The sequence below is a fragment of the Mauremys mutica genome, chromosome 12 (genome assembly GCF_020497125.1).
Source record: "Mauremys mutica isolate MM-2020 ecotype Southern chromosome 12, ASM2049712v1, whole genome shotgun sequence".
Classification (NCBI taxonomy): Eukaryota; Metazoa; Chordata; order Testudines; family Geoemydidae; genus Mauremys; species Mauremys mutica.
Window position 1 is genome coordinate 58,347,052 of NC_059083.1, and position 24,282 is coordinate 58,371,333.

At 50.0% G+C, this 24,282-nt stretch overlaps 1 protein-coding gene across 1 annotated transcript in view; it reads left to right on the plus strand.

Annotated features, from left to right (window-relative positions):
- The first annotated feature begins 142 nt into the window (after nucleotides 1–142).
- Nucleotides 143–24,282, plus strand: part of DNAH9 (dynein axonemal heavy chain 9) — a 385,294-nt gene continuing 361,154 nt past the window's right edge. Inside the window, exons 1-6 of the mRNA XM_044984418.1 lie at nucleotides 143–535; nucleotides 7,108–7,304; nucleotides 10,208–10,366; nucleotides 12,405–12,535; nucleotides 18,429–18,640; nucleotides 20,554–20,787. Of these exons, the coding sequence (XP_044840353.1) occupies nucleotides 143–535; nucleotides 7,108–7,304; nucleotides 10,208–10,366; nucleotides 12,405–12,535; nucleotides 18,429–18,640; nucleotides 20,554–20,787 (1,326 nt within the window). The remainder of the gene's footprint in view (nucleotides 536–7,107; nucleotides 7,305–10,207; nucleotides 10,367–12,404; nucleotides 12,536–18,428; nucleotides 18,641–20,553; nucleotides 20,788–24,282) is intronic.

Genomic DNA, 24,282 nt, shown 5'->3' on the forward strand with positions numbered 1-24,282 from the left:
CCCGGACCCTGCCCCGAGCGCAGCCCCCAGCCCCGGACCCCCAGCACAGCCCCCTCCCCAGACCCTGCCCCCAGCGCAGCCCCAGCCCCAGCTCCGGGACCCGGACGCAGCCCCCGCTCTTGGGCGTCCTGCCTGCAGCGCCATGGCCGGCCCGGAGGAGGAGGAGGGGTCCCCCGCGGAGGACGCCCCCACCTCGGATCCCCGCGTCCGGCTGCTCGGGGAGCGCGTGGTGCGGAGCCTGCGGCTGAAGCCGGAGCGCTGGGAGCGCTGTGCGGGCAGCCCCGAGGCGCAGCCCCTGCTGCGGGGCTTCCTGGAGGGCGCCGCGGGGCAGCCGCCGCTGCTGCTGGTGACGCTGAGCCCGGCGGGGCAGCTGGCGCTCAGCACCGAGCTCCCCGCCAGCCCCGGCCGCGGCAAGGCGCTGTTCTTCCTGCGCAGGGGGCCCGGGCCGCTGAGCGCCCCGCCCGGCTCCGGGCAGCTGCTCTACGGGGACCTGCCCGCCTCCTCCCTGGAGCACTTCGCCGCCCTGGTGGAGGAGGTAAGGGGGCCGCGCCGCGCCGCGGGGAGCCCAGGAGCAGCCCCTTCCCCTCCGCGGTTCTGGGTCCTGGCGGCTGCCCCCCTTCTGGCCTGGCTCCCAGTCTCTAGCAGCCCGGGGAGCCAGCGAAGTGCCCAGCCTGGCTGTGCTAGGGCCCCAGGTCCCTGGGCGGGCCCGGCACCAGGAGGGAACCTCTCTGGTTCCCACCTTAGTTCAGAGTCTGTGACCCATCCCCACCCTCCAGGCTCTCTCCCCTCAGCCTGGCTGAGCCAGAGGTGGAGGCTGAGGAGCTGTAGCCTGGCCAAGCAGTGGGGTCTTTTAGCTCACGGAGCAGCAGCTCATGCTTGGGGAAGCAGAGATTTCAGGGTCAGTCCCTGCTGTGGTGACTCACCCAGGGGTGTCCCCAGGGACACAGGTCACAGTGGTAAAAAACAAGTTGCTAAGAGGTTGTGTGCAATGTTAAGGTAACATCAAGGAGAACAAGTTGCTAAGGGACAACAGTGCAAAACTGGAACACACACAACACAGTGTAACGTCTGGGTACATCAGCCTCACACATCCTTGTTCCCAGATACCATCCATTCCCAGAGAAAAGCTGCTCTACTCATCCACACTCACAGGCCACCCAGATTCCCTTAACTCTGCCATCTGTAAGCCCCAGGCTATCCCAGAAGGGAAGTGTTTACAAAATCAAAACACACCTGTAGACAGGGCCTGTTTAATGCCAGTGTTCCTATGGGATTAATCTGTGTTTCTCATGGTTAACTTGAATCTGGGTTATTTCCGTTTAGGACTTGTCAAGAATCACAACCAATTTGTAATCTTAATATTGTGAACTAGAATATGTTACTAGTATTTTTCCCAACAGAGGTGTCACCTAATTAATTTTTTTAAAAAATAAACATTTATTTTTAATGTGTTCAGTATGAATTTAAGATGGGAAATCTACACAATGATAAGAGTGTATGTGGAAGTAGGTGTGAATGTGGCAGTGTTTTGGAGTTGGCATTGTTATATTAAGACATTGAACCTTCAGCTCACAGTTGTAGGCTACTAACCAAGTTATTTTGATTTTGTGGGGTAGCGTATTTGTTTATGTGGAGCAATATTACATCTCAGTCTTTTTTTTGGGTTCTGCAATTTGGTAAGTCGTAATTGCACAGATTGCAGTGTGTGTGTCCTGTGACTTTGTTTGTAAATGGTGACAGGTAGCATATGAGAGGACTTGTAAACTCCAGCTGTTATGTAGAATTTTTTGGGTGTAATGAATAGTTTTAGACTGATGTCACTGGGGCTCCTTTGGTCATGTGTCTTGAGCAGGGTGCATGTGCTGATCTCTGCTATGCATATTTCTTTATGTAGCTTTTTGTCCGGGAGATGTAAGCATTGTTTTGTGGCATTCCACGGAGGGTAGAGTTAAGGGTCTGACTGTGGTGACTAACTGAGTAGGACTGGTTGGCTGGGGGAATGGGCAGTGTGTGAGTGAGAGAGAGAAGAGGAGGGATGTAGGTGAATGGCTTTGTGCTGTGTTTCCTGGCATTGTGCATTTGGGTTTTGCGTCGCTGTCTCTCAGCCACCTGAACTGTTTTTCACAAAGTGTCTTTTGTGTTTGAATTTCCTGGTTTTCTTGAAAATAGAGAGAGGCAGGCTCAAGAGGACTCAACCAAGGAGTCTCCTTCTCCTCCCCTGTGCAGTCGCTTTGCACCTGCTGTGTGTGTGCAGAGTAGGGTGAAGCTGGGCTGGCACCAAGGGGCTGCATGGCTCCCCTGGGTGAATTGCACCAGGGGCTCAATGCCAACCCCATAGATTCTTCTGGCACAGATGGATGGGCAGATGGAGGGCAGGAAGAGACAGGCCTGCACCCCAGGGATTCCCTGGTACAGTGATGCCCATAGGGACTACGGCAGTGGGAGCTAGGGAGGGCAGCTAGGGCTGTCCGCAGGGCTGCTTGCTCTAACCTGCTACTGTGGCCTCTCTGTCCCCTGCCTGCCCCAGCATCACATCAGGGAGGTGCAAAGCCTCCCCTCTCAGTCCCTGCACTGACTCAGGAACCCAAGGTGCTATAGAAAATCCACACGAATGACTCTTCTCTGATGTGAACAAACTGGACTATTGGGCTGAATCAGTCACTCACACTGGGGACAGGAACAGGCCCTTCCACTAGATGAGCCCCCAGCTCTATGGTGATGCCTCCTATGGGAACGCCTCTGCTTGTGTCACATGTGCTGCTCTTTGGCAGAGGAACGGAGCTGGGCCTGAAGGCAGTGCAGGAGCAGTGCAGAGCTGCAAGCAGAGCTGCTGAGCAGGCTCCACCCTCTGCTGAAGATCTTCATGTGATTCTCTCAATCTTCCCTTTCTCCTACTCTGCCCTGTCAGCCAAGCCCTTGCTTCTCTGAAGGAGAGCGGTATCCAAGTGGAATGAACACTGGTCTTGCTGGCTAGACTGTCTTCAATGACCTGCAAGGAGGACTTGAAGGAGTCCGAAGAACCTCTCCTTTTGCTGACCAGGGCACCTGACCAGAGTCCAGTGTAGCGACATGTTTTCTGCTGCAGTAACATGTATGGCCCTGGCAGTTGGGATGTCACACAATTAAGTTCACTGTTTTATTGGGGATTTGTCTTTCTTTTTTTCTTTAGTTTATGAATTAAAATTAATTTTAAAATGGGTCCTTTAAGAGTTTTAGCAGCTTAGAATCATAGAATCATAGAATTCAAGATCAGAAGGGACCATTATGATCATCTAGTCTGACCTCCTGCAAGATGCAGGCCACATAAGCCGATCCACCCACTCCTTTAGCAAGCGACCCCTGCCCCATGCTTCGGAGGAAGGCGAAAAACCTCCAGGGCCACTGCCAATCTACCCTGAAGGAAAATTCCTTCCCGACCCCAAATATGGCGGTCAGCTGAACCCCGAGCATGCGGGCAAGACTCTCCAGCCATACCCTCTGGAAAAAGGTTAAGAATATCATATCATTGACCCATTGTACTATTTACCAGTGTGGCACTTAATTGACCTATTGACTAAGCCCGTTATCCTATCATACCATCTCCTCCATAAACTTATCTAGCTTAATCTTAAAGTCATGGAGGTCCTTCGCCCCCACTGTTTCCCTCGGTAGGCTGTTCCAGTATTGCACTCCCCTGATGGTTAGAAACCTTCGTGTAATTTCAAGCCTAAATTTCCTGACTGACAATTTATATCCGTTTGTCCTCGTGTCCACATTAGCACTGAGCTGAAATAATTCCTCTCCTTCCCTGTATCAGAGGGGTAGCCGTGTTAGTCTGGTTCTGTAGAAGCAGCAAAGAATCCTGTGGCACCTTATAGACTAACAGATGTTTTTGCAGCATGAGCTTTCGTGGGTGAATACCCACTTCTTCGGATGCAAGTGGGTATTCACCCACGAAAGCTCATGCTGCAAAAACATCTGTTAGTCTATAAGGTGCCACAGGATTCTTTGCTGCTTCTCCTTCCCTGGTATTTATCCCTCTGATATATTTAAAGAGTGCAATCATATCTCCTCTTATCCTTCTTTTGGTTAAGGAAAACAAACCGAGCTCCTCAAGTCTCCTTTCATACGACAGGCCTTCCATTCCTCGGATCATTCTAGTGGCCCTTCTTTGTACCCGTTCCAGTGTGAATTCATCCTTCTTAAACATGGGAGACCAAAACTGCACACAATACTCCAAATGTTGTCTATTAACAGAGAAATTGGCAGAAAGGTGAATCTTGAGAAAATCTGGTGCAATAATTAGTTGTTTTTGAAGATATAGATAGATGAATATATAGATATTTAGGATTAATGGTAACTTTATCAATTATTTCTCATAATTGAAAGTTTCCCCTTCAGCAGAGGCTGAGGAATAAAGTTCTGCTCTAGAAAAACTTACCAAATGGCTGCCATCTGTTCTCATCGGGACTGAAGCCACAGGCTGCCCATAGCAAAGATAGCCAACCCCTGCATTCTGCTGCGCCTCTCTGCCTCCAGCATAGCTTCCCTCCAGTTGGGAACAGTGGGAAGAAGTGTCCATCTTTGGTAAGGGCAACTGATGACTTCAATCCTATTGAGAACAATTTGAGATGGTGACTATTTTGAGAAGGCCATCTTAACCAAGGGTGAAACCAACTCTTTGGACTTCACCTGGAAACCAATAGGCAGCCAGCAGAGGTCCCAGAGCAGTGATGTCATGTGCTGCTGCCAAGATACACTGCATTGTTGACCTACACAACGTCCTCATCTGAAAGAAACGCACAACCTCAGTACAGATGAAGATGGACAAGAGCCTTCCTAGAAGCTGCTGCTATATGATTATGATCATCTAGCAAGAGCTAGGATCCAATATCACCTCAGTCACAGTGGCTAATACAATCCCTGCCATATCTTCTGGTTGTTTTCTCCAACCAGTAAACATTACCTCTATCTTATTTGGACTGAGCTTCAGCCAGTTAGCTCTCATTGAAGTCCCAATCTCACCCAGACATCACAGAACAGTGGGCTGGTTTGAATCAGACAGATACACTGCTGGCTGTCAGCATACTGAAAGCACTGGTCTCCCATATCCTCTCATTAACCTTTCTAATGGCCTTGCACACAAGTGGAACAAGAGTAAAGACTCAGGGATCTTGCTGGGCTCCAGATGAGTGCCCTCAGTGATGAAGAAGAGTCTCCTAAAGCTACCTTCTGGAGAGAAAGGAGTCACCGGAGAGCAACCCCATCTGCTCCTGTTACATTCTGCAGTTTAGGACCAATGATATTGAAATCAGCTGGTAGATTTAATCATATTAGCCTGGAAACCCAGTCTCCTTCCATCCCTAGGGTGAGATAATTTCTGCTAGAGCAGTTTCTGCTCTGTGCCCTTATTGACAAGGGTCAAAGAGACCTGAGACATCTAGGTGTTCTGCAAGTTGTTCTGTGTCTATAATCTTAACCAGAACCAGAAGATTAGACACTGGGCAATTGTCAGCCAGAGTGTCAAAGTTAAGCGTTGGTTTTTTGAACAAAGGAGACACAACAGCTTCCGTAAGAGAAACTGGCATGCTGTGCTCCCTAGGCGTTGGCTATCTCTACTAGCAACAGAAGATCCAGTCCAATCTTGACACAGCATCAAGACAATAATGCTTTAGCTGAGCTCCAAGTAGCATCTTTACAGCTCTCAATCAGCACAGGATGAATACATGCTGTGGAAGTGACCACCACCCACCCTTCAGTAGAAAGTTGTTCTGGTGGAGGAACTTCACTGAGCACACTGCATGGGTGGATACAGAATATGATCCCATTGGATCACTTCTGGACTGAATGGGACTGGCCTTTAGCTTTTCAGCAAAAGCCACAGGCAGTATTGGGGAGGTCATGAAAGGCACTGTCCCCACAGCCGTCTGAACACCTGAGGTGTGCAACTGAGTTTAGCATGGAAGATCATGAGGCTTAAGAACAATAGTGACACAGGAACTATCTTATTTCAATCAAAAGATGGGACCACAGTCCAGGCTTTGGGATGGGATGTTAGGATGGCTTCCCCCTTAAGAAAACTGTCATCAAGGCCTGCAGCTGCCACTCTCCTGGCATATGAGAGAGCCTGCAGGAAGGAATCTCCAATGACAGGTGAAAGGAGCAGACACCAAGAGGCACTGAAGGATCCCCCATAGCCTAGATGAAGTTGGATTGCAGTTCCATAGAGTCACAGTTTGTGGTTTTTAACATACCCGGTGCTCAGACCTTTAACATACTCTTTTTTAACGGCTGCCCACAGACTGAGCCCTCTTGCATGGAGGAGTTGGAAACCAATCCCAAATCCAGTAGAGACAAGGAACATTTTAAAATGACTAGTAAAAGGACAAGAGGCTAGAGCCATCCGTTCACCCACTCCTAGTTAGAGCCATGTGTAAAGCAGGTGGGCAGATCGTGAGTGATGAAGGGCTGTGTGGAATTGGCTGGGTCCCTTTTCTGTTCCTTTCCAGACTCTCAAATGTTTGGGGTTTGAAAGGTGTAGAATATAAGTAAGAAATACTGTTTTGGGGTGTGGTGGGATTCCAACATCACACACTTTCCAGCATAACTCCTGCTGAACGAGTAGCTTTTTATTTGGGAATAATCTTTTGATTTCTGAGCTCTTTGTTCTAGACACTGATAAATGCAGAAGCAAGGAGCAAATACTGCCTACAAGTGAGTTCTGGGGTTTTATAACTAAATTGTGTCCTTTTGAAAGGTACTGAGCCTACAAACCCTCTAATTATCCACAAAACAGGTGGAGTGTTGAGGGCAGAGGTGCAGGCTTCTTCATAGGTGTCCCAAATATAAACGGCAAGGACTGCTACTGTGGGGTAGAGAAGAAGTAACTTGCTGTGGCTCATTCAGTCCTTGGAGACTGCTCTGACTGCCAACAGGGCTGACAATTATAATGGGTCCATTAGGAACCAGCCTGAACCCCCTCCATGCTCATTTCATGTGAACACATGGGATCCAGTTTGGTGGCTGGCTGATGAAAGGCTCCAGGGCCCGGGAGCTATTCAGTCCCATTTGGCTTTTTCTTCTTTATTAGTTATCTGCTGTAAACTGGTTTAATGGTTTATATTACAGGTAGTAGCACCAGTCCTGGCAAACCAGAAGAATCACCACAGCTGGCCACATGTGGTGTCACAGGACATTATGCGTCATGTCCACAGCCTGAAAAGTAACATTTTTGTGGTTATTGGTCAAGTAAAAGGGAAGACCCTGCTCCCTCTTCCAGCAGGCTCTGAGAGAATGGAGTATATCGATTGTGAAAATGAAAAAACGTAAGTGAAGTTTTGAGTTTTCATCTACTTTGCTCGCTGCGTGTTTGTTTTTATTTCTGTTAGGAATCCCATGCAAAAATAAGCAGGACTTTCCTCATTCACTGTCCATTCTCCTTTCTAGTCAGCCAAGGAAGTGAGGCCTAATACTCAAGCTGATGGCATTTCTGTTTGTCTGCCTGTAACGCGATAACTTTTGAAGATCACATCCAATCAGTTCCACAATTTCTGGGAACATTTGAAGCATCAGTGGGAAGAACCCCATTGATTTTGGGGGTAGTCAGGAAACCAAAATACTGGAAAAGCCTCATTTCCTTACTGTGTCCATTTGATGCTCTAGGCAGATGGGGATTGTGACATCAGAGGTAACGCAGCCAGTCATCATTCACACCCCCTAGTTCAGGGGTGGGCAGACTTTTTGGCCCAAGGGATAGCTCAGTGGTTTGAGCATTGGCCTGCTAAACCCAGGGTTGTGAGTTCAGCCCTTGAGGGGGCCATTTAGGGATCTGGGGCAAAAATCTGTCAGGGATGGTACTTGGTCCTGTTAGTGAAGGCAGGGGACTGGGCTCAATGACCTTTCAAGGTCTCTTTCAGTTCTATGAGAAAGATATATCTCCATATTATAATTATCTGAGTGTAGAAATTGTAAGGTGGGTGTAGAAGGGGGTGGAAATTGGGATTGGGTTATAGGAGCGGGTGTGGGCTGGGGGTGTGGGGCTGGGAATGAGGTGTTTGGGGTGCAGGAGCATGATCTGGCTGAGATCAAGAGGTTTGGAGGGTGGGAGGAGGATCAGGGCTGAGGTGTGGGGGGGTGTCTCAGGGGTGCAGGCTCTGGGGGGCACTTACCTCAAGAGGTTCCTGGAAGTAGCAGTATGTCCACCCTCCAGCTCCTGCGTGGTCACGCGTCTCTGCTGTGCACTGCCTCAACTGCAGGCGCCTCCCCTGCAGTTCCCATTGGCCATGGTTCCTGGCCAATGGGAGCTGCGGGGGCAGCGCTTGGGGCATGGACAGCGTGTGGAGTGGAGCCTCCTGGCTGCCCCTATGTGTAGGAGCCAGAGGTGGGACATGCCGCTGCTTCCGGGAGCTGTGCAGAGTGGCCCCCAACCCTACTCCCTGGCTGGAGCACTGGAGCGGGGCAAGCCCCAGACCCTGTTCCCCAGAGGGAGCTTGAGGGCCCAATTAAAATGGCTGGTGGGCTGGACTCAGCCTGCGGGCCATAGTTTGCCCACCCCTGCTCTAGTTCATTTACATACTTCAATCCTATTGGTTGAAATGCTCCAGCAAAATAAACCTGTGGGTCAGAACTGAGGTGCTCTGACAGAATGGGGATGCGTGGGGGTTCAGGGCTGGAATAATGGGAGCTGCTTCAGATCAGGAGCTGTATTGGAGTGAGGCTGGAGCTTTGCACTGTCCCTCCCGCCCCGCTAAGCCTGGCTCAGGCAAGATCATTTTACCTTTGTCCAGTCAAAACTTGTAATTTAGCTAGACGGTGCCCATTTGGTGCCACAGGTAGAGAGATTCCTTTGCCTGCGGCAGCCAGGGGGGACTGTGAAGGGGAGAGATGACCAAGGCAAGCAGCAGGGTTAGGGGTTAAGGTTTAAGACTAGGGTTTGGGTTTCTCAAAGAAGGGAGTGCTGATTGGGTGAGTTATCTATGATGTCACAGTGCTACTGTTGAGGCTCCTCTGCCTGCAGCACCATATGGGCTGCCACTGGAAGTTGCTGATGTGAAACTGCTGAAGCAACAAGGAGAGGAAGAGGAGTGGCTTAGATTAGGTAACATTAAATGTAGGTGAAATGGCTACAGGGTCAGGGATAGAGACTGTGGTCCCTGCCATTCCCCCCACCTGCCAGCTCAGCTGGCAGCAGCAATGGAGCGTGTAACCCTCTAGACTAGTGGAAACAAACCCTGTTCCTATTTATCATTTTCTTTGCCTCACCGTGGTGCTGCTGCCTGTCTTGAGATGATGCATCTCCCTGCCTAAGGGCCTGTTCCCACTCATGTTGACTTCAGAGGGGCAGGATCAAGCCAAAGATTGTAACTGAGAAGTTCATTGATTGAATACTGCAGTGACAAGGCGCTACAGAGAAACCCAGGATAGACAGGCCCTGAGAGAAGCTGATCCCCATAGCTGGCCAAGCAAAGGGAAGCCCAACTCTGCTCTATGGCATTTCTTTGGCTGTCTTTCTGTCTGTCTGCTACACAAAGACCTTTGAAGAATAAGCCCATTTGGTGCTGCAGGCAGAGGAGCATTGTGACATCCAACAATTATCAGGAGCTGTGCTCCCCATTTCCACCCTTTTGGGCAGCAAGCTGGCACCTCCTCTGCTCCTTCAGCTTAGCAGCCACCTTGCATGGTTTCTCTCCTAACTGAGTCTAGTAAATCACTGGAGGCAAGATGGAGCAGGTTGTGCAAAGAGCAGCATTGGGAGAGATGGTTCTGCTTGAGGCATAGTCTCCCCAATGCTCCTCCTGGGATGGGGGGCTCCACAGCACCCCCAACTGGGGAAGTGGCATACATGCCACAATCTTGTCCATGCTGTGCAAGTTCAGATACTAAACATGAGCAAGTCTCGTGCCAAGGGCATTCACATGTGCCTCAGGGGGTCAGAAAGTAACATGTTTGGGTGCATTATTGTTTCTGCCTGCCTTCCCTTGAATGATCAGGTACTGGTCACTGCTGGTGGCAGGATGTTGGCTTAGATGATGTTATCCACTATAAAGGCATTATAGAAACTTTCTCCAGAATGAATTTACTGTACTATTAAAAAAAAGTGTGGGGATTTAAGATACACAGCACCTTGTGAAATAAATGTTGGCATCTGATTATTTTGCACAGGCATATCCTGTGCATTGTCAAACAAAAACCAAACTTCACAGGGAGACTTTGTATTTACTTTCTGCAGTGTGGAACTGGTGGATAAATCTCTTGTGCACGCCATTGAGTCAACAGTGATAGAATGGAGTTACCAGATCCAGGGAGCATTGAAAAGAGAGTCATCAGAGCCACTTCTGCAAGGCAGCAACCCCAATCCAAAGGTGGAGTTAGAATTCTGGAAAAACAGGTGAGTTGCAGGCAGCCTGGCAGTGTATGTTTGTCAGTCGAAGCTCGTGTTGCATGGAAGGGAAATGCTGCAAGCAGCCAGCACTACTAAGACAAGATATAAAGACTAAGCAGTTTAAAGTTTATATAAAGACTCAAGATAGAGAAGTTTATTCAAGCTCATAAAATAACCATGAGCTGTGAAATACATAGGAAGTCACTGCTGGTGCAACTGGCAGTATTTCAACTGACCACCAGCATAGGGACTCCAAACCTAAGTGATCTTTTCTAAAATCCCCCTTCCATCACAGCTAAGAACAGGCGACACTGTGATGGGGACCCCAGGGTACAGCCTGGAACTGTGAGACTGCTCTGCCCCCTAAACTCTCCATCCTGGACTGTCTCTCTCAGTACTTTGCTAGTGACAAGCAGCTGGTGCTGTTATCACTCAGCCACCAGCATAGAGAGACACCCAGGTAAGTTGCATGAGTGCTCTCTAAGCCACTCATGAACTGTAAAGTGGGAGACACCAGCAAATCCCTCCAGCACCCAGTCTTGCACCCAGACAATGTACCATCTTACACTGCTCAAGACCTTTTCTTGAACAGTGCAAACGTATTAATTAGTTCGCCACTTCCTCGAAGGATAGTGGACCATGCACCAGCCTTTGTAATCTGAGCAGATTCCCCAAGCACTTTAGATAAACTCACTGGTAAAGATAAACCATTAAAATAGGCTTATTAGCTACAGAAAGATAGATTTGAAGTGATTATAAGTGGTAGGCATAAAGGTCAGAGTTAGTTACCTAAGAAATAAAAGTAAAATCGCAGTCTAAATCCTAAACTCCATTAGTCTAAGCAAGATTTGAATCAAATAGCTTTTTTCACCCCACCGGATGTTGCAGGCAGGTTACAGTTCTTAATACACAGGCTGAATTTCCTTTTCAGCCTAGGACCAATCTAATCAGTTTGAAGTCTTTGTCTTCTCAGTGTTCTTGGTGCCTTCAGTGTAGGTGGGGGAGGAGAGAGGTAATTGCATGATGCTGCTGTTCCCTATTTTATACTTTCAGTTCATGTCCCAGGAATGATACTGGCCAGGCATGTCCTGTTGGGCCTTGATGAGTCTCAGAGTTGAGCAGTCCCCATTGTGCGGTGCTTGTATAACTGTCTCTCACAAAATTATAAATCTCTTGTTTACATTTCCCTGGCTAGTCAATGGCTCACGATGGTCACTTAACGCCCGCCTGGGTGCGGGTCACCTCCTTTGTTGACACTGGAGAGTTAGCTGTGGGCATCTCCCGGACACACAATGTATTTCAGTAACAACCATATAGCAGTGTATTCATACATATAGTGTATTCATACACACTAACAATATACATATTTTGACAGGACAATGGGTTTCAGCAGATCATGACCTTTCATATGGCACCTTACAAGGCACGCTTTGTATGAAATATCACAACCATATACAAATGATGAGTCTGGGGGTTACAGGGTGCTACTTTGAGGTAAAGTGTGTCACAGACACCAGTAAAAGCTAATGGAAGCCTTTCACAGGACTTCTTCCCCTCTCTCCAAGAAACTCAAAGCCAGTTTTTGAAGCCCAGAACATGTTACATTTTCTGACAAAAAGGAATCCGTTTCTCTGCTTGCAGTGAGGGGTTAGAGGCCCCAGTAGCAGTGACAGACCCTGACTCAGGAATCAGACTTGCTACAAGCTGTTTTTATTTACAATAAACTCCAGTCATGCTCAGCCAACTCAGTTAAAAAAATGCAGAGTCCTCCGCCCCTCCTGTCTGGTACTTCAGGAGGGGCACCTGGCAGTTGGACTGCGGGCAGTCACTGACTTTGGCCCCTGAACTGGGCTTCCCCTTGGAATAAGGATTAGCCCTCACAGTGCTGAAGCCCATGAGAGCCGAGGAACTCCTATGAGCCAGCGGCCACGCAGGCTAGGTGTGAATTGCTCAGTGCAGATGGAGTGGCGATGGACATTTATTTGCCTGGGTTCAGCTGCTGTGATCTCTACCTAGAGCTCTCATCTCTCTTGCTTTGCTGTAGGTACGAGGACCTGGAATGCATTTACAGTCAGCTGAAAACTCAGAAGGTGAGGAAAATGGCCGAACTGCTAGACAGAGTGCAGAGCAGCTACTTCCCAGCCTTCAAAGCGATGTTCAGAGATGTCGTAGAAGGTGAGGTTTGGGCACCCTCTTTGCCTTACCTATGCTGATTTCATGGTTGGTCTTTTCCCCATCCCCTGATTTTTATAGCTACAGTTCCAACATGACTGGTCTGCAGTGACATTGGTGCTTGATGTCCTAGTGAAGCCTTGGAGCCTGTGGGAGAGGGGTGCAGGGAGGGGATTGTTGGGAGGGGCATCTGGGAGGAGGAAGGGGCAGAAGGGTTACAGGTTTGGGATTGTAGATGACCCTGCAGTTTTGGTACCATACTGGGACCAGTTTGATTACTGGTCTGTGGATCCAGAAATGTCCCCAAAGTCATGGAGAGGAATTTTGGGATTTGTGCCACCTTTAATAATAATCTCCTATTAATCCAGAGTGCCTCATCCTGATGGATTAATGTCACCTTCTACTACAGTATAATCGTGGTGGCTGCTTTATAGCAAGCCACAGCCCTTCACAACAGTTTAGGGCAGGAAATGAATACTGCATCCAACTGGAACTACAAGGGGAGTTTTCATTAGACTACTTATTTCCCAAACTGGAATTTAGTCTGGACACCAGGGTTTACACCCCAGTCTTGTGAAAATAATAGTTTGCAACTGCTGTGTGCAGAGCACCCTTTGGTCTGAGGATATTGAGGCACTTGATAAAGGTGGGCAAATATTGTTCTCTCTGGTTTCCTGAGGCGTCATCGCAGGTGTGGAAAGCTGATGTGACATGCCCAAGGTCACACAGCAGGTCAGTGGCTTGGCTGAGTAGAGTCCTCTGCTCTGACAAAAAGTCTGCACTATCTCCAGGAAAAATGCAATGGGTCTGAGTGCAATAAATGGTCGGGTCCTTGGTTTTATGTTTCATCTGAAAAGAGTGTCTTCTAGCATTATGTTGGACTGGATCAGAGGGAACATCTGTAGAATCCCTCCATACAGCTCCTGAGATCTCCTTCAAGATCTTCTACCCAGTACTGACCTGCTTAGGTCATAAAATCTGACAAGACCATTGTCCTGATTGGTATCACTACTAAAGAAGACATAAAAGATTAAAGCCTGGGTTAGTGTCCTGTAGGTGATGCAGGGGATTAATGTTCCAGCCTTTCTCCTCCTTATTTTGCCCTCCCGGTGCATTAACACTGGAACAAGAGGAATTACTCCTTTGGGCAGACAAAGGACCTTTGCCTCCCTATTTAAATCAGAATTATAAGCATGTTGACACATTTATTCGGAAATGTTGTCATTTTACAGAAAAAAAGAGAGTAGTTTCTAAGAAGTTTTCTACTGTGTGTCTTTGAGAAGCAAAATTACAGCCAAGCATTGCAGAAGTTCAGTCTTCTCAACTCTCAACTCTGCAGAAGTTCAGTCTTCTCAAGTAAGCTATGCCCAGTGGAATTCAGTCCAGCCCAAACAAAATCCTGAGAATTTACTGTGGTTTCCTTCATTCAGGGGCGGCTCTAGGCCCCAGCACGCCTGCGGAGGGTCCGCTGGTCCCGCAGCCTCGGCAGACCCTCCGCAGGCAAGCTGCCAAAGGCAGCCTGCCTGCCTTGCTTGGGGCGGCAAAATGCCTAGAGCCGCCCCGCTTTCGTTATCGGGGAAGGAGGAATCTCTGAAAAGGCCGTGAGGGCTAGCTTGATAAGGGGGATTTAGACTGTGTGTTACAGCGCTTAAGCCCCGCCCCCTCAAAGGAACTTCAGTGCCTGAGTTTGGACCAGAGGTAGGGGCTTCCCTCTGCTTGGGATTCACTGCTATTCAATCTGCTCCTGGAGTTAGGATGGCCTTTCTTAAGCACCTTTGTCAAGAAAAAATGAGGAGGTGTGGTTGGTACCTCTCCCACCATACCCAATAGTTCGAGCACTCTCTCAGGTTGTGGGATACCTGATTTCAGTAGGGAAATCAGTGCTCAAATTGATCAACTCCCTGCAGAGTAGGGATTTGAACCCAAGTCTCCCACATCCCAGCTGAGTGCCCAAACCTCTGGGATGAGAACTTCTGTTAAAGTTGGGCCACTTTGTACAAAATATTTAAATATTCATTTGGGCCTAAGAGAGAGAGAGAGAGAACAGGAGATTGATCCAATGCTTAGAACACTCACCTGGGACGTGGGAGTCTCAAGACCCAGTCCCTGCTTTAATGTCTAGTTAAGCATTTTATACAAGGTGGAACAGTTCCAACAGTGAGAGTATTAGAGAGCCACAGGCCAGATCTACACTACAGATCTGTATATTGGTATAACTATGTCACTCAGGGGTGTGAAAAATCCACCCCCTGAGCAAAGTAGTTATACCAACCTAACCCCCCGCCATGCAAACAGTGCTAGGTCACTGGGAGAGCTGCTTCCATTGACATGGCTACCGCCTTTCAGGAGGTGGATTAATGTCCCGTCGGCATAGTAGTGTCTTCAGTAAAGCACAGTGGCTGCACGGCTGCAGTGCTGTATGTGAAGACAAGCCCATAGAGTGGAATTTGAACCCCATCCTGGGTGTGTGCCCAGTGGTGAGCTGGAGCCGGTTCCCACAGGTTCCCAAGAACTGGTTGCTAAAATTAGACCTCCATGGAGAACCGGTTGTTAAAGGGCCAAGGGGTGGGCAAAGAACTCCGGTCCGCGGGCCGGATCATCCTGTTGCTCCCAGGATTCCCAGCTGGGGAGGCTGAGGCTCCCCCGGCCCTTCCCCGCTTCCCCCCAGCTGCAGCGTGGCCAGCCGCTGGCATCAGCTGGGCAGCTCAGCTGAGCTCCCAAGTCGTCCTACTGCTGCTTTTTGAGAGGCCCTGCAAGATGTGGGTGGGGTCCTGCTGCAAGCTCCAGGGCTGGCCAGAGGGGAGGGGAGGGGGCAAGTGGGGCAATTGGCTCAGGCCCTGGAGGGGCCCCTGGCCCCATAAGGATGTCTCCTCCGGGCCCTCCCCCGCAGAGCTGCAGGGTGGCCAGCAGCTGGGCAGCTCAGCTGAGCGCCTGAGTTGTCCTGCTGCTTTGAGCTGCAGGCAAAGTAAGCGGGAGGGGGCTGCAAGCTCTAGGGTTGCCGGGGGGGCCAGTGGGGCAATTTGCCCCAGGCTCTGCAGGGGCTTCCGGCCCCACGGGTATGTCTCCCCTTGCCCAGGCCCCTCCCCCACTTAAATCAGAACTTTTTATAGGGAACCGGTTGTTAAGATTTTGGCAGCTCATCACTGTGTGTGCCCTCACCACGGGGCTGTTGGATAAAAGCGGGCTGGTGCTCCAGCTGTGCTTTGTGTGGGGCCTGACCTGGTTGATGTGTTTGAAGGCAGCCTCTGAGCACATTGGCCAGGTTGGGCCCCATGGGTGAGATAGGTGGGAAGACTAGGGGATTAGGTGAGAGTGCGGCACAGAGATGCTGGGCAATTCCTGGACTGAGGCAGCTATGTACATGCCCAGCTGCCAAAATGTAGGTACCTTGGAGACTTTACCAGTGTAAACATAGGTGCCTAGTCAGTTAGGCACCTTTGGGGTTAGGTGGCGGCTGAGCAGGATATTGTGAATGTCAGTAGTGCTTAAAGGTTGGACTTTGCCAGCTAAAGAGGCAGTTAGGTACCTAAGTTCCCCCTGTGAATCTGGCCCTGATACACCACCTGTTTCGTGACCAACAGTAATCTATAGCCCAGCAAAAAAAAACCCTTTTCAACCAAAACAGCCAGTATCTTCTGAGAACTTCGGTGTCACTAACCCTATCAGCTCACCAAAGCCAAGGCACTTTTCTCCTCAGCAGCTGCTGCTGCTGCAGAAGGTGGGCTCCCATCTGTAGAGGTTTCTTTTTAAGTTCGTAGCAAAATGCAACTCTGCAAAAGAGAAGTCCTGTTCTTTGAAAGCATCTTTAGTGTGGATGAGACAGCACTACATTCCACTCCACCTCCCACCACAGCCTTCTTCATAAGGACAGAGACTTGCTATTTGCCTTGGGTAACTCCCCTGAAGTTGAATAGAGGAGGGATTTTTTTTTTTTGATTTTGAATTCTCTTTTCTTTCTAGTCAGTGCCAGTGTTACACTGTCTGGAGTGGAACACTGCAGTGCAGAAACCCCAAACTGGCTGCATGTTCTATAGTTAGATTTCACCAACCCAGTAACCAATGTGAACTTTTAAAGCACTGTAACAGCCTTACCATGGAGTCACAGACAGTCCCCTTGAGCTTTCCAGTCTCACTTGCCATCCAGGCAAGCTGGACTATGTGATAGATGGTCACTTTACACCAAAAAACACAGCAATATTCAGGATACTCCCAGTCCCAAAGGACCAGTCACTTACCCCAGGTCAATTGTACTCAAATCTCAAACCGAAGACAATGCCCGTAGCTAATCCTGTAATAAACTAAAGATTTATTAACAAAGAAAAGAAATGAGAGTTATTTATAGGGTTAAAACAGGAAATGTACACACACAAATGAGTTATGAGTAGATGCTTCTCTAATAAGCTGCTGGGTATGTCATTTAGGGCTGACCCAGGCCAAGCAGCATGGGGATCTCTTGCTTATAGTTAGGAATCTTTGCCCCTCAGAGTCCAGACAGCATAGAGAGAGACTCAGTTTCTCCTTGTCAGAGATTTTTATCCCCTTCCCCCCAGAATCCATCTGAAGGGATGAGTTCATGTGCAGGGCTCCCCTTCCCAGAGGGAGTCAGGAATGCAGTAAACAAGGTCTCTGTCCCTTGATGCTGCACAATGCCTCACTTGCCTTCAGTGGGCCACCTTGTGTGCAGGACGAGCACTTTACCTTAATTAATGCTGCTTTTCCTGTTTGGTGAGGTTTACAATGCAAACGCTCAATATAACTTCATACCATGGCATACAGATATTATAAGTAGGATTAATACATGCAGCATCCTAAAAGCATTCCATAACGTCTAAACACTTTCTTATCATGCTAATATCTATTTTAACTATATTAATTCACAGGTGAACCAGACTGGTTTCTGGCTATGCATTTGTCAGTGTTCAGTGAGGTCTGCCAGCATCACAGCCAGTATCTCTCACTCCTTCATAATGATTCTAACTGTTAATAATGTTAGAGCAGTGATCCCCAACCTTTTCGTCTGGCAGGGCCAGACGAAGGACACTGGCGGCCATCGAGCATCCGCCGATATGCCGCAGAAATTCGGCAGCGACGCCTCTCGATGACGTTGCTTGCTGGCGGCAAGCGGCGTCATCGAGAGGCGTCGCCGCCGAAATGCTGCAGAAATTCGACGGCATTTTGGCGGATGCTCGACCGCCGGCCAGGACGCGGGCGCATTTAGATGTCTCCGCGGGCACCATGGCACCCGCGGGCACTGCGTTGGGGACCCCTGTGTTAGAGAGACAAGCTGGCTGTTCTAAATTAGTTGTTTAGGAGAGTAATACTTGAAGAACTAACACTCTTGTATCCATTGGCAATCAGATTTATAGCCTGCAGAACTGTTTTTTGTAGAGGCTTCTTCGCTAAGTCTTATTTTGTAAGCAAGTAATTTTTAAGTGAGGTGAAACTTGGAATACACAGTCAAGTTAGACACCTGAAAGGGGTACGGTAATCTGGAAAGGTTGAGAGCCACTGCTCTAGACTAACCTAGGTTAGTAACATTCAAAGGCACAACAGTTATGGCTTCCAGGCTTTGGGGTATGTTAGGTGCATAGCGATCCTAACTACTTCATAAGCAGCTTTTGTGTATTTTACACTGGTAAAACTGATGCAGAAACAGACAGAAGTTGGCTCTATTCAGAGTCCCAAGGAGTAACAGCGTGTTGGTTTTTTTTGGCTGTGTTGTTTTCTGTTTCCCTTTGCTGTTCATTTTTCCAAATAAATTGGCTTAATTTATTTTGGGAGCTGAGTTTTTGCCTGTGGGTGTGAAATGACATAAGAGATAATCAGAGCCCAGGCAATAGCTGCATGCTAGGGAGGGACAGACCTCACCTTTCATGTGTGCTGTTTATTTTCACAGCTTTGACTGAGGCCCAGGATATTAACCTGCACCTGACACCTCTCCAGCGTGGCTTGGAGGAGATAGAGAATGTTGAGTTTAATGAGGTGAAGCCATTGATCAGTCCCTTGCTCCACATGGTTTGTTTAATCTGGGCCACATCCAATTACTACAACACGCCTGCACGGATCATAGTGCTGCTTCAGGAAATCTGCAATCTTCTCATCCAACAAGTAGGTGGCCTGGACCCTTTAAACCACTCCCCGAACCCCAGAGCTCAGTTAGAAATTTCTATCTCAAGGCTTCCCCAGATGGGGTAGGTGTCAGGGTCAGGATACGCCCCACTTGCAACACTGCACCTTGACCCTAGGTATCAGCGCTTTCACATTTTCCACTAGACGTGTCTGGGATTTCTTTCACGCAGGCACTTGATTCTGCCAGCCATGTAGTGTCTGGGCTGCACATCCATCCATGTTAGACATGAAAGCCATCACAAACCACTGTGCCCCCCAGTGCCAGAGCTCATGTTTGCTTAGAACAGTTTAGAGAAATGTCAATACTACAGTGCTAAAGCTTTGCACCAAAGAGAGCTGCTCCGTCATTTGGCTTTTATCTTGCATCCCATCTGTCCTTCAGCTGCGTTTTTATCCAGTTAGACATATGCTCCCTGCACTTCCATGAACACCCACAATCCCAAGCCTCTTATTAATGGGTGGTGGCACTTCCATAGCATGGTCACCCAGGTCACATGGAAGCCTCTCTCTGGGGTTCCATGTGGTCCCAGCTTTGCCAGGAGGCCATGAGCAGGGCTTGCGGGTTTCTGCTGGATTCTCAGCCACCAGGACCGGCTCTAGACCCCAGCACGCCAAGCGCATGTTTGGGGCGGCCTGCCGCCGGGAGGGCGGCAGGCGGCTCCAGTGGACCTCCCGCAGGCGTGCCTGCGGACGGTCCGCTGGTCCGGGGCTCCGGTGGACCTGCCGCAGACGTGCCTGCGGAGGGTCCGCTGGTCCCGCGGCTCTGGTGGACCTCCCGCAGGCATGCCTGCGGATGCTCCACCGGAGCCGCGGGACCAGCGGACCCTCCACAGGCACGTCTGCAGGAGGTCCACTGGAGCCGCGGGACCGGCGACCGCCAGAGCGCATCCCGTGGCGTGCCGCCCTGCTTGGGGCGGCGAAATTACTAGAGCCGCCCCTGTCAGCCATAGGAATCCACACAGTCACTGCAGATAGTCCCCAGTAATGCTTGCCTTTCCCCTCTGCGCCTGCCCCCCAGGGGATTCCAGAGGCAGCAGCAGCTGGGGGAGTTCTGTGAAGATACCCCTTGCCTCCTGTGGAACTTTTCAAGATCTGATGGTTTAAGAGCAGAATCTCCGGCCTCTATGGGGCACAAACTCTCCCATGTGTTCAACAGAGGAATGCTGAGGGAATCCGGGAGTTTCTGATTATGGCATTTGCACCCACCCCAGTTTGTAGAGTCTGCAGGTCAGAGCACAGTGAAGTGCTCAGAGCTCTGCTTGGTGTTGTATAAATAATAATGATCAAGCCCCCAGCAGATTGCAATGAAAAAGCCAGGTGAAAACAAAGCTTATGGCATCACAGAGTTCATTACATGGTTTTGTAAAACAAAATGGTAGCTGGCCCATTGGCTCTCCACAGGCTTCCTGGACTCTACAGCCTGAGGGGAAGGCTGCTGCTTCTCCAGAGGGGGAAGGACCTCCCCTCCCCCTTTAGCAGTCAGAGGCTAAGTAAGGTTTGCCTTTCCACCCCGTTGTGGAGCCATCAGTCCTGAAACCAAGTGAGAGGCTGGGTGTCAGAGCATCACCTAGAAAGGTCATCTAGCTCTCTCATGATAGGACTGGGTTCTGGGCTCTGGGAATAGTCCATGGAGTTGGAGTTCTGGCGTCTGTGTTCATGGCAGGCAGGAGTTGTGGAAAGGTGTCCCCGGATTTCATCCCCAGATCTTTAGATTTGCTCAGGAAAGCTTTTTAAAAAAGGCATGTCATCTCCCCATCCCCTGAGGCTCCCCCGTATAATGATTTTTTAAAAAACATTGTTTGGCTTGAGAAACACATTTAAATGTAGCCAGCCCAAAAACCCAACCGGACCCTCGGGGCAGCAGAACTTCAATTCTGGCTCTGTCATCATAGGCCTGGAATTACCTGACCCCAGAAGACATTCTGAAGGGGGAAGCAGAAGAAAGTCTGGGCAAAGTGCAGGAGGTGCTCGCCATCCTGAGTTATTTCAAGCAGACGTTTGAAGATAGACGGGAAAATCTCCACACATACTTTAAACCAGGCCAAGGAGTGAAAGAATGGGACTTCCAATCCCTCATGGTGTTTGCACGGCTGGACAGCTTCCTAAGAAGACTTAAGATGGTGGAGGTGAGTATTTGGTCTTGAAATACAGTGAAACCCGAGACAGCACTTTGCAGAGATAAATCCACTTACGACAACAAACCCCTTCATCCACCTTGTAGGTAAGGAGCCTTCTCATTTTTCCAGTCAATTTCCTGCTAAGTGCGGCAGGGGCATTGGTTGCACCATATCCTGGCTAAAGAACATGCGGAATACACACCTGGGTCCCTCTCTCTGGGCTGGTGTTGGTGTTTTATTCACTCCAAAGAAGCAGAGCCCTCTAAAGGGAAATGTGTGGCACGTACTGGGCTTCACGGCACACAGGAGCTAGAAATCCATCAGCCCAATCTCAGTCCTGGGGCTGTAGGTGCCCCTCAACAGCAGGGCTGCCATCTGTCTGAGTGTTCCCAGGATCGTCCCTTTATTTAAGGTAGCTGTCCCGGGAAATCTTACGGTGCTCAGTACACACTGCCAGCTGGCCAGGTCTGTGGGCTTGGGATCGTCCCAGATGTCCTGGTTTTGGTACCTCAAAGGTTGCAACCCAATTCAAGAGCCCAGCCCCGGCCCCTTAGCCAAGCCCCCTGCTACAGCCCCAGCCGGCTCTCCCCCCTGACCAAGAAACTGCCCGTTCCAGCCCCGCATAGCCCCACATTAGCTGTGTATAATCTAAATTTAGTTGAGATGTTTGTCTAAATCCATCCAGTCTGTGGAGGACCCCACAGGCCCTGTGTCCCATGTCCCCACACAGTGCTAATCCCCTACTGGTGTCCTTGGCCTGCGCTTCACAGCATTGAGTCAGAGGGTGCTAGGCAGGAGTTAGTACCCCCCTAAAATTCTGTATGGGCTCAGTTGGGGAGATGGTAGGCAGCCCCCCATCACACTGCTGCTAAGAGAGCCCAGAGCTGCAGCTGCCTGGCAGTGGCCTCTGGAGAGGCTGGAGCTGGGTCCGGGAGCCAGTCAGTTCTCTTCGTCAGCAGCTGAGCAGCTCTTCCAGGCTCCAGCAGCAGCTGCTGCTCTTCCCGTGCTCTCGGCAAGAAGACTGATGTGGACACTGCCAGGTCCCCTTTTCGACTGGATGCCTGGCAACCCGACCAACTGATGATACTGTGGCTCAATAGCGTCACTGTGATGGTGCGTGACTCACCCCTGAGGCACCTCCTGCTGGTTGTCCAGGGAATTAGCTCTTCCAGCCTCTGGAGCGACCTCTGCAGGCCAGTGTCCCGCTGCCACTGGCCCCCATGTCCCTCCCAGGACCCGGTGCTCCTTGTGTTTGGGGTGCTGCCCCCTGGCAATACCCGGCAGTCTCAGGGTCTCCCCACCCAGGGGAACCCCCAACCCTCTATCCCCACCTTGTCTCAGTCTGGGCTACTGCCAGTCACCATCTAGCCTCCGCTCCCTGGGGCAGACTGCAGTGTAAAAGCCACTCATCATAGGCAAGGGGGTTCAGACCTGCTGCCTTCTTCTGCCTCCCAGTACCTCTATGGGCCTTGGACCAGGCCCTGCAGCCTGGGGAGTTGCCAGCCTGGAGCTCCCCTGCTCCTCTGGCTCTCTCCAGCCCTGCTTCACTTCCAGTGCCCTTACTGCAGGCAGCCAGGCCCTGCTCTCTCCCAGCCTGGAGAGACTTATCCTGGGCCTCTGGCTCACAGCCTTTTTATACAGGCCAGCTGTGGCCGGATTGGGGCATGGCCCAGCTGCGGCTGCTCTGCCAATCAGCCCAGGTTTTCCCCTGCCCCAGCCCCCTGCCAGGGCTGTTTTAAGCCCTTCAGGGCAGGAGCGGAGTAACCACCCAGCTACAGTCATGCGTTTTCAAAGTGTGGTAGGCAGAGGTGAAAGTAAGCCGGTCCGGTCCGGCGTACCGCCAAGAGCCAGTACGCCGTGCTGGACTGCATCGACTTCCACGGCGGGGATTGAAAGGGCTCTGGGCTGCCCTCGGCTGTGGGCAGCCCAGAGCCCTTTGAATCCTGGCCGCGGCTCTGGCTGCTGGGCTGGGGCCAAGATTTAAAGGGCTCAGAGCTCCCCGCGGCTGCAGGCAGCCCAGAGCCCTTTGAATCCCGGCCATGGCTCTGGCGGCCGGGCTGGGGCCAGGATTTAAAGGGCTCTGGGCTTCCCTCAGCAGCAGGAGCTCTGGGCCCTTTAAATCCCTGCCCCAGCCCCGCAAAGCTCGGGGTTCCCCCTGGCGGCCAGAGCACCGGGCCCTTTAATTTGCCCCTGAGCCCCGGGGGGCTCCCAGCCCCCTCTGCAGCTGGGAGCCCCTGGTTGATTTAAAGGCTCTGGGTCTCCCAGCCACAGCTGGTTCCCCAGGGCCTTTAAATCTTGAGAGGCGACACCTCTTCCGGATGAGGCCACACACCCCTCAGGACTCCGGCAGTACTGGTAAGTCCTGTAAGTTACTTTCACCCCTGGTGGTAGGGACAAAGGTATGCTAACTGCACGTTACAGTGCTCGATACAAGTCGGGAGAAACAAAATGAGAGGGCCTTCAGGGGAGGGAGATTTCCACCACTGCAATGCACTATCACCTGCCAGCTTCAAACTTGATGATGGGCTCCTGGAACAGTGCATGACATGTATCTAGCTCTTGACTCTGCCAGGCCTACACTGTATATATTCGTTCTGCCTTTACCTGTGTTGTGGTAGTGCCTGGAAGCTCTAGCCTGGGATCAGGGCCCAGTGTGCTAGGAGCTGAACGCAGATGCCATTCTGTTAAGGATTTTCATTCTTTGACACACACATGTATATTAAGAAACTTTTCACTTCACTTTTAAGGGGACTCTCTTCTTTCATGGCTGCCCCAGCCCGAGGTTAGCATTTGCCTCATTTTAGCTAAAGGACAGTTTAAATGAGAACATTTTGTTCTCGCTATCTCTCAGAGGATATACTGCAACTGAATACAAAGCACTATTGATTGCAGCTGAGCTCACTGCATTTTTTTTATGCACCCCATTTAATTAACACTGCAGAAAACTCCGCAATCACTAATGTCTATATTAAAGCTTTTCAGAATGATGTTTTCCACTAAGTGCTGGTATGCAGTAAACCAAATTACCCTGGTCATTCTAACTAGACAAACATAAATAAAGACGTTAGTAATTACAATTCATAATGAGAACAATAGGAACAATGAAGTAATTATGCAACGTAACTGTGCTAAGGATCTGGTGCACCATTTGCTCGTTGCTTAGATGCTAGGAAGGTAGGAGCTAGAAAGAAAACAGATTTTTCAGCTGCAATTTTCATTTTGTGGCTGCAGATAACTTAGATTTTTTTGGTTTAAAGTTGGGCAATAGTTACCAACGTGTGCCTCATAATATACCCTTCAAGGTGCAGCGAAAGTGGCATGGGATCTGTGATCTGGGTGAGCACCCTTCCCAATTATACTCAGCTTTGCATGCATTGTGAGGTGCAATTAAATTTGTCCTAGGCCTCATCATAATTAGAAACATAATGATCTCCAGCCTCTTCATGAGGAAATCCACAGGAAACTCCAGCGTTTCTTTTTTCTTCCTTCCTTCCGTTTTTTTTT